The sequence below is a fragment of the Schistosoma haematobium genome, chromosome 1 (assembly GCF_000699445.3).
Source record: "Schistosoma haematobium chromosome 1, whole genome shotgun sequence".
Lineage (NCBI taxonomy): Eukaryota > Metazoa > Platyhelminthes > Trematoda > Strigeidida > Schistosomatidae > Schistosoma > Schistosoma haematobium.
Window position 1 is genome coordinate 28607061 of NC_067196.1, and position 11239 is coordinate 28618299.

The 11239-nt window shown below is 35.5% G+C and overlaps 1 protein-coding gene across 1 annotated transcript; it reads left to right on the forward strand.

The window, feature by feature from the left end:
* Positions 1-7143: 7143 nt before the first annotated feature.
* On the forward strand, positions 7144-9591 carry MS3_00006822 (uncharacterized protein; the record flags this gene model as incomplete). Its single annotated transcript, XM_012938834.1, has 1 exon — positions 7144-9591. The coding sequence occupies one exon, from the start codon at positions 7144-7146 to the stop codon at positions 9589-9591; it is 2448 nt and encodes an 815-aa protein (XP_012794288.1).
* Between the last annotated feature and the right edge of the window lie 1648 nt (positions 9592-11239).

The window sequence follows — 11239 nt, forward strand, 5'->3', positions numbered from 1 at the left end:
TTCTGTCCCACAACAGCGTAAAGCTGCCATTATGGGTCCGAACCTCGTGAGGCGGGATCGTGGATGTGCATTGCTGAGGAGTCCCACAATAGGACGAAACGGCCATCCAGTGCTGCCAGGTTTTTCATGGTGGTCTAGCTTCAATTAACTCATGGATTCAACTATTAAATCATTACGAAAATATTTGGTTTATTGTTAGAGTGTTTGACGAACATAATATCATCACAAATGGAAACTTAGTCTAAATATCACTAAACTTAAAAGATATATACCAACTTAGTCCTAACAGTAGCAATTCTAAGGGTATAGGTTATTTAACCAATTCATCAAGTCATATTCATTGTCTTCTTCTCTCCATATACTGCTGATAACTAATTTTGATGTGAGTTTATCAACCTTTAGTATTCACTCAATAATGAGCACAACTACAGAAACTTTCTATTCACTTCTATCTATTAATAAAAATGACCTACTATTCTAAGTTTTTTTTAAAGTTCTTTGATTGAAATAAACAGATAGATGGAAACTAAATTCTTTTGTTTAATGATATTGTTAACATTGTTTCAATTTTCAGATCACAAATTATTTTCAAAAATTCTGGGACTTTTTGTTTTATTAAGTTCAAATAATTTAGTTTTAGATTAAACTTTTATGAAAGAAACTGTAGCAACAGGTGTGTTTTACTCAAATTGAGGATAGTTAAATAAAGGCTTAGTTTTCCAAATGATTTATTTTTATCTAATATACAACATAGGTTGAAAGAAATTTGCTTATTATATAGATGATAAAAGATCAATCTTTATACCCCAGTACTGAATAACCTGTAGTGACTCACATTTATCACGAGAACACGACTGGTTTAATAAAAACAATTATTATTATAACCAACTGTACCAGTGACTGTTTTAATGTGCTTTTGTTTGACTGTGCTAATGACAGCTATTCTGTGCTTCCATTCTTATACTTACACTTCGATTGTAACTTCGCGCGAATTCGGTTACGTTCTGTAACCAAGGTTGTATCCTGGCACGATCTCGGTATCCTTTCGATGCCACGAGATCGCCAGCAAATAAATCTCGACTTGGTCCATTAACTGCCTTCTGATATTTGGCTTCTCGGGGATTTTATGGATCTATTTGGTTACGTCCAACCTTCGCCTTCTGATTTATTTGGCACGTGTTTCTTGGTAGCGGTGTTCATAGTTAACCTCAACTCGACACCACGCTACAAACCTCTCAATGTACCTAATTATATCCATTAGTCTCTACATAATTCGTATCAATTGTAAATGAGATTCATCAGTCAACTCAGCCAACTTCAATTAACTGACGTCTTATTAATCAATAAATTCTATCCCTTAATCAGAATGTGTTTTCACATTGATTTAATAAAAGGTAGAAAATGATGTTTATAGAGATAAGTTTTCCATTTAATAACTGATTATATATTTTTAGCTCATTTTATTATAAAATGGACGTAAATGCACCATTTTAAGGAAGAAAAGAAACAATAGTACTTTTAAGGTTTCGAAAATTAATTTGTCATCACAAGTTTTCCTATTTATTATATTGTAATCGGCCTGGTATCACTGACTACACTTTCTTGTTAAATTTTCTTTACTATAACAATGTAGTCAAAGGAATATATGTTATGATTCATAAATCCCTTTATTCATTCTGATATATTAACAATATAAGATTAGATCTTCCGAAAAACATTCTATCATGATACATATCCTAATATTTGGGAGAAAATGGGTTACTTTGGGGGGGTTCTTGATAATATTATATCAATGAGCATGAAACTGAGGTTCGAAATTTTCTGAGGATCCCACTTAAACTAATAACACCACAAATTAATAAAAAGTGACTTATTACTCAATAAATTTTTTAGGAATACAAATCTGCAACAGAATTGTATCACTCTCATAATCCAAGTAATCTGTGGATTTCGCATTTGGTCTGTTTATATTAGGCTCAGATAATCAATTAAATTCTGATCATACTATTGGATTATACTTCAATTCAAATACTCCATGATTAGTGGTGTCCATAAATTAAACAAAGTTGAGGTGTATCAGTGGACCTCAGTTTGGGAGTCTAACGATAAATAGTTTGACAAGAGATATAAAGGTCCTAGGTTTGTTCTCTGACGCTATCATCGGCGTTCGCCTCTCTAGAGCCACATACTAGGACTAAACAACTTTTCAAGCGTTCTTGACTTTATAATGGTCACCCAGTTGAAATCAGTCTCTGACGAATGCCATCTACAGATAACCAAATTTTCGTATGGCTTGGTCTTCTGTAAACCATCGACTTTAGTTCTACTAATAAAAGATTTTTCTTTCAACTTCATTCATTGTCGTTATATTATAAATTTATAAAACATGTTTGAAATTTATCACTTTTCAACTCACAAATTTCATGTTCTTAATTTTCAAGAGTTATAAACAACTAACTTATGAGAACATTTTCAAAGTGTTGAAATATGAACAGACCATTCAGTTTAACAATAAATAACTTACTCAAAATCCAACTACAATGCACTAAGATAATTTTGTTTTTATAATATTTATCCGTTCAGATGTTACTTACTTACTCATTTATACTAACTTGTATTGAAACATAACATATTAGAAGTTTAAATTCATTTGGTATCGTTTACTTGAATCTTCCCATTAATGTTTAGGACTGTGAGTGATCAGTCTCTTATTGGCATATGTGCACACTGTGTGTATTGCCTCCATATTGCCTTAATTCACAAACATTATAAGCAGAGATGGATAGTGGCTAGCAAAGGAGTCCATCACCCCACTGCACAAACAGGTGCCTATCAGGACTCAGCAGCTAAGTAGAGAACGCGATGGCGTTTGAAGCCAACGGTACTGGGTTCGGGTCCCAGAGTGAACCTCAACTCTGATGCAAGTACATCCAGCTGACGAATCCAAAATAATACGGAAAGCGCGTCCTGGATTCTACTTCTAGTTACTATCCATCCTTGCTTATATTAGGAGTTTGTTATGTTTTTTATATTAAAACACAATCGGATATGTATACTATGTCAATTTTGTTTTAAAAAACTTGATGGTTGATTAAATGTACCAAATTATTGTAATTTGGCGTGCAAAATAGTTTGCAAATTCACTAACTGTTAATCGGTAAAATTACCTGATGTCATTAAAATAGGTAGTCAATTTTCTTAATAATTATAATGAATGATTTTTGCTTAATTTAATGAAACCTGTAATGAAATTTGAGAGAATTTAATTTTAACTCATATTAGTCAAGAATAAATGAAATGCTATTGAGTCAGTCGGTCATATTAATCCTGGTTTATGTTATTTATTGTTTATACTCACTAATTATTCCATTGTTTTCGAATGGTTAAAATTGATATGCACCAAATAAGAAATGCATGACTTATCATCTAATGCGAAAGTTTAGTACAGAAATACACAGAAGTAGCTTTAATATTGTGATTAATGGAATCATGTTGTGAACTATTTAAAACGAATCTGAGGACAACGGAATATAAGACTGAAAGTTAGTGAAATCATGTCACACTGATCAATGATAATTGGAATGTAAGTTTTTACGGTGCCCATAGTTTACGATGACACATTGAACTTGAATTTGCCTAACGAACCCTATTAATCAATTTGAATATTTATATGTTCATCTGGCTCAATAGTACATTTCGTTAATTTGAGTGATTTTATACTGAATTGATTATGCTCTATGATGTTGGTTCACTAAATTATTATTATTATTATTAATGGCTTTATTCAATATTATATTTTTGGAACAATATAGAATTCTCAGCACAGGGTATCTCAACAAGTTTCTTACACACAAAAAAACAGAAACAAAGACAAAAAGGGGGAAAAAGGTTTAAAAAATCTGAAAAACTGTACAACTTTTCAAATTAGCGACATGTTGAGAATGCAGGTTATTGACTAGGTTAACTCTAAGAACCTGTTCGTCATAGAGTATATTTGCTAGTTAAGGTGTTATAGAACCTTTATACTTTTGCTTGCGTGCATGGATTTTAATATAATTACATCTCGTCCTACCAGAAGATATACAAGGAGAAAGATAAGAGTGAAGGGGATGGTTAGTATCTGATAAAATAACACCTGCCAGGAGTTTGCATGAATTTAGATGACTATCCACAATCATATTAATTATGACCTCGAAAGATTCACCATACATCTTGCTAACTGCCTTCAGCACTCTCCGTAATACAGCAAAGTCTTTTCTCAAAAGCCCGGGAAAGAATAATGAGGAACAGTAAAGAATAATAGGTAATAAGCAAAAATTGATAAATTGTAAGAGTAAATGTCGAATAATCTCAAGAGCATGCAGTCTCTTTATGTAGTAAGTCAGACGGAAAACCTTCTTCGATAACAATAAAACGTGAGAAGACCAAGAGAGATCAGAGGAAAAGGTAACACCAAGATAATTGACCTTCGGCACTGTGTTTATTAAAGAGTCTCCAATGGCACAAGCATTATCGGATCTCAAAATGGTGTTTAGATGCCGTTCATGTCTCATGCCAAAGTTAACAGCTTGACATTTAGACGGATTAAGTATAAGACCATTACCAACAATCAATACGAGACAAAAACTCATTCATTTCTATGGGACGTAAAGAGGAAGAGATAGGCATACATACAGTGAGATCATCCGCATATTTCACAAAAGTGTTTTCTGTGAAAGATGGCAGATCATGCAGAAAAAAAGAGAAAAGAAGAGGTGAAAGAACAGCTCCTTGTGGTACACCTTCATGAAACAGTAGAGAATCTGAACACTTTCCTCCAAATACAGTGTACTGTTCCCTTCCAGAGAGGTAGGAACATAGCCAGTTGATTATCCAGCTGTCAGTGTTGACGCTGATTAATTTGTTAACTAAACGTTGTCTTGGTATAGAATCAAAAGCTGAAGTATAGTCCAGAAAAGCGCATCGAACGTACATCTTACCCTTTTCTAAGTTGAACACTACTGTGATGCAGAACAGCAACAGAATCTAAGGTGCTTCTTTTGCATCTGTAGGCAAACTGATACGGATCAATATGCTCTTTTATCGCAGGCTGAAGTGGAAGTATTAGTAATTTTTCCATTGTTTTGAAGAAGGGTGAAGTTATTGCAATAGGTCTAAATTTCACATTCTCATCACCAGATACTTTCTTGGGTACAGGGATTATCTTCAACTTTCCCCGTATTTTCGGTAAGAGATTAGATGAGAAGGATCTGTTAAAGATAGTCGTGAATGGATAACATAGGACGTCAGCACATTTTTTAAAAAAGAGGTTTGGGATAAATTTACAAACCCTTTGTAATTTTTCCACCAATCATTAGTTTCGTTAATCACTTTAGACAGCTTAAACAGGGTTTACTTGTTGTAATAGTTCTGGGTCCTGAAATGAACTTGTCCAAGTAAAACACATCTGCTCGACTATTCGATTAGTCTGGTCTAGCTGACGAAGCTTGCCGATTGATTCAGTTGAAGCTTCAAGTAAGTATTGACTTATACCCGTTTCGTCTGTCTGAACACCTACTGAAAATTGACAGAAAGCTGAATAGAAATATTGACATCACTTGCCGGGTCCCACAAAAAGTCTAGAATATCTCCAATTGGTTGCCTATTATTTCTTACGAACTTGGAGATACTTTCACTACATACTACAAATATGTTGTGTTCAATAGGGGAATAGCTAAGTAGCAAGCATGTACTACTCATCTTAAGAACGAATTCTAAGCTTTGTTATGAATTTTCTCACTGTCATCAGTTTATTGCTACTATCTTAAAACTTACAAACAGGAAACAACTATTCGTAAATTAATTGACAACTATGGTAAAGAACTTATCTTAGGTTACTGTATTCAAGCTTTTTGTCAATACTTATGGTGATTCTCACCATAGGCTTCAGAAATATTTTCCTATGACTAATCTGGTTTCCACTGTATACTACTCTTAACATATTTGCAAGTATGCTAAAAACGACCAACATACTGTTATCACTTGTTAAATAAATGTTTGGTTATATGTAAAACAGAATGCCGTTGAAAATATTATTACCCAACTTAGAGATCGTAATCTTAGGCTTCATTCATTATTGAGGACAAGAATAATTATGCCGATTATCGTTTAATTTATTGTTTAAGCGGGACCTTAAACAACTTGGTTAAAGAAAGGATCTTATTCCATATCCGTCAAATTCTTGGCCGAAAATTAAATCAAATAACATTTTGTCCTTACCTTAAAGAAATCCTAACAATGGCTTGATCTTTATTCTCGCCTGATATTTATGGATTTTACGCTATCTCTTTGGTAAATTAGCATCCATTTCGTCCTTCGCTTACAGTTCAGATGAATAGTATCAATACTCTTAGACATACAAAAAGATTTGTGTCAGTTGGCACAATAAGAATGAATACATCTATCCTACTGATACTAATCTTGAAACATGTCACCAAAGATCATCATCAACTATTTACTAATAACTCGCTCACCACAACCAAGAAACATGGACATTTCAATATAGCTCAATCCAACAGTTAACCAATTTTGATCAGCTTACCCACGTTTCATATGTACATCCGTAGCATTAAGCTATGACTTAAAAAGATTAATACATGTTCCGACTATCTTGGTCAATCGTAGTCTGATAAACAGGCCTATCATCTTTACCTTTAAACAACTTGGAGTTTTGAAAAGAACCTTCAACCCTGAGTAGGGCTTCAGATGTCCAAAAATGTCCTTCACTTTATCGTATGACGTTCTCCCTAGCTTGTTATAGGTGCATTATTAAATTAACTTTTATTTCAGAAACTCCCTTTCGACTTTTGCCTTGGAGGTTTGAATTAAAGGGGATATTTTATATGGTTAGATCGTAAAATATGACTCCAAGCCAGAGTTCCAAACAATTTGCAGTATTCATAACTGAGAACATCCCTGTTTTCTAGGTTTTTGTGGCTGCCTTTTAAATACACCGTTATCTTTTCCTTATTCATCCGCATGTGTTTTGCAAGTCTTGTAAAATACTAAGTTTTGGTTTTTGAAGATTGTAATTCTCAATTTCCTCTTTATTCTTATTTAGATATTACTTAATCAATTATCCTGCTTTGATCAAAATATTTTCTCATGTCTAGTGATATAATAACAAATCCAACACTTAGTGAGAATGGATACGCGTATAAACATTTTCAAAAAATAAGCGATTATAACTCTTACAACAGTCCAAATATAAATTCTATTTCGTCTGTTAAAGCAGTAAAGTCATGGGATTTAGATCCACCCTATCACCCTGATTTGCTTGAAGAACATTATCCCAATGACTGGAAATATGACAACACCCCAGGAAATGATCATAATATACACACAGATACAGAAACTATGGCTAATCCGTACAACGACACAATAAAATATCCTACGGAACATGATGACGACCATATGGCCAGAAATGCAGAAAATTATGATAATCTGAACCCTACGGTGGCTGATCCTTTTTTGACAAGTTATACTGATGACTATAAACCTTATGATAAATCTTACAGAGAAGACCCGATTACGCCCCTCTCACAGTGGGAAACACCTCATGAAAATGTTTTACTAGAGAGTACTTACCAAGATGATTACCAGCCCTACAAGTTGGATAAAGTTAATGATTATCGACCTAGAGAGTTTTATTTACCTCCACAAGAACCTATGGACACCAACACTACCTACAATCTAGACTACCCACCCCGTTATTCTCAGATGGAAAGAAGTTTTAAACCATACGAAGCCTACGTACCTCCTTCGGTGCCAATGTCGAACATAACAAGCTATCAGTTAGAATATGAGGATCCCCCTTGGTCACCTAAAGAAATACCTTTCCGAATGAAAGACCATGAAACTTTTCCAAGGGGCAATTTTCAAAGTGAAACGAGTTATATCACAGACTACCCACCAAAAGTGGCCCAACCTGTTCACTGCTTCAAACCGTATAGAAAGTACAGAACGCCTACAGAGCCTATGTCCAGCCAAACAAGTTATCAAACGGACTATACATTCCAACCACAGTCGAAACCAACATCTTACTCTCCTGTTTATGTCTATCAGCAACCTAAAGTACCATTCCAGAATAACACGAGTTATTCCGAAGAGTTTCAACCTCATCTATTCTCAAAACCTGAATGCTTTAAACCCATTTATGAGTACCGGAAACCTAGAATGAAAATGGAAAACACTACTGCCTATAGTTCAGACTACAGACCATGGCACGTTAAAAAAGATGACCCATTCTATCCCCAAGATAATATTCATTTGCCTCGTGCTAATAATGAAATGATTACGAGTTATATGGATGAGTTTCCACCTAGGTATACACAAAAGTTACATCCTATAAAACAAAAAGAAAACAGGTGGCTTAGTGATGAAGCGTTATCCAGTCAAACTACATATCTAACTGACTTTAGACCAGTCACACCAGAACCATCAATGTCATATAAACCTACGGAAATTTACAGGTCACCAAGTCTACCAGTAGTTTCACAGTCATCTTATGCCGAGGACTTCATCCCGAGATATGCGAAAAAACAGGATCCATTATTGCCTAAATCTAATCTAAAAGTTTCAAAACTGCCAATGGATAAGACTTCTTCATATTCAGAGGAATTTCAGTACCGCAAAGCAAAGAGAACGGAAAATTTAAAACCCATATATCGTTACAAGCATCCAAGTGTACCATTTTCTGGTAAGACAAGTTATCAGCTGGAATTCCCTCCACCATCTAGAGAGTACAAAGGTAACCGAAGCTGCCCACCAACCACACGATATTCATATATGTACCCTGCTACTCGGATGAACACGACAACTTCTTATACTGATGACTTTAGACCAATAAAAAATCCATCAAAACTCCAACCAATAGTGAAAGAAGATAACCTGAAAATAAATTATTTGATTAACAACGACCTAAAAACAAGTTATTCAATTGATTATGTGAATTATCATGAACCAGATTCAAATCCGTATACGAATGACAGTAAATTTATTCAACCCAGTGAAGATGTTCACGCTGAAACGACGAATTCACGTAACATCTTACCAAAAGTAAACTTTCATAAAACTCTTTTTGAGACAACAAAAAATTATCCACAAAATTCTGATGGACATAAACTAAATAATCACTATTCAAATACAACATACCATCAGGGATTTTCAAAACTACCACCTATTCAACAAATAAATCAATTCCGACCCCAGGATTACTATGTTCCACCAACAGTTAAAATGTCAAATGAAACAACTTATTCAAGTGATTATAAATGGCCCGAATTTATGGTCGGTGCCAACAGAAATTCAGATAATTATAATAATGTGAATAGTTCATATGACTATTCTGATAATAATCCAAATAACTTTAATCAATATTCTAATGATCCTGAATTCACCAGTACTGAACTGTCCAAATGTAATAACACAACGACTGAAAATACAAGTATCTCATCGGATATGTATCGTACAAACAATAGTTTCAGTAACAGCGGTCAGGATAGTAGCGAAGGTGCTTTAGGTAAATTTATGAATTTAATGTCACAAAATTGAACAGATATATGATTTAAAACTTTATGTATTCTGAAATTTCGCTCACTATTCTTTTAATAAATAATTATTAACATAGTAATGGGAAAATAATAGGAACGTAAACAAATTATGATTAAAAGGAGATACATATGTAGTCATTGAATATTTTGGAAATAAAATATTCTTAACATTAGAGAGAACGTTTTATATTATTTTTCAATACATATATTTTCTTTTACTTACCTCTTAAACTTTCCTAAATTCAACTTCATAGATTACAAATATTCTATTCTAAGATTGTAAATATTGGTTATGCGCACTCCTGTAGCGTGGTGTCGAGTTGAGGTTAACTATTAACACTGCTACCAAGAAACACGTGCCAAATAAATCAGAAGGCGAAGGTTGGACGTAACCAAATAGATCCATAAAATCCCCGAGAAGCCAAATATCAGAAGGCAATTAATGGACCAAGTCGAGATTTATTTGCTGGCGATCTCGTGGCATCGAAAGGATACCGAGATCGTGCCAGGATACAACCTTGGTTACAGAACGTAACCGAATTCGCGCGAAGTTACAATCGAAGTGTAAGTATAAGAATGGAAGCACAGAATAGCTGTCATTAGCACAGTCAAACAAAAGTACATTAAAACAGTCACTGGTACAGTTGGTTATAATAATAATTGTTTTTATTAAACCAGTCGTGTTCTCGTGGTAAATGTGAGTCACTACAGGAGCCCCCCGCTAGAAAGGGTTTACACTTTCGATAAATAGCGGTTTGAATCGTGGGACTGATCGGCTGACGAGCGATTGTAGGACGGAAAGATTGGCGAACAGGAAAGCGATCGTTGATCGTCAGGTTGCCAACGAAGGTCGTTTTCGGAGAACAGTACCAGGAGCGATGTGCTGTATTTGTTGCTTGAGTTGGCATGCTACATGAGAGTGGTTTGTATCCAGAATCTGAAGATTGCGTTCGTAGGGAATGCGGACCAGAAACGCTGCAGACGAAGGACGAAACCACGTTGAGCCAAAAGACCAGAAGCGACCTTAACGACCAAGTTCGAGACCAAGCCTATGCCAAGCATTCGAAACCAAAATATCGACTGAGTGCGTTGACAAGAGCATGGGTGGCCAGTCCAGTTTTCGCCAAAGTTGACTGAAGTCGACGGAACCAAACGGAGGTGGTCGAAGGCGTGGGCTCAGGGAACAAAAAGAAAATCAAAAAAGAGGAGAGTGTAGCATGCATGTAGCATAGGAATAACACTACACCGTATCGGTTGTTGACTGTGCGACTAGTCGCGGAAGCGTACGGGCAACCGTACTCGGCGACCGGAACGTGAGACGGCAGTCTCGTTCGTATCGCGTGAGCCTGCAATCTCATCCGAGGTCAGAGGCGGCGTGGTCTGCTGATCTGGACGTGAGACTGAAGTCTCGTCCGTAGACGGTGCAGATGACGCGTGCTGTTGACCGGGACGTGAGAATGAGGTCTCAGATGTATCTAGCGTGGGACCTGAAGAAGATTTAAGGATCCCGCTAGGTTTAATAGGTCTAGCATTGAATCTCAGGTTACCAGATAGGGCACTGTCATCGACGTGTGCTGGTTTGAGACGATCAACGCTGACGATCTCGACGCGTCCATATCGATCAACCTTGAAGGTCTTTTCGTGACGAG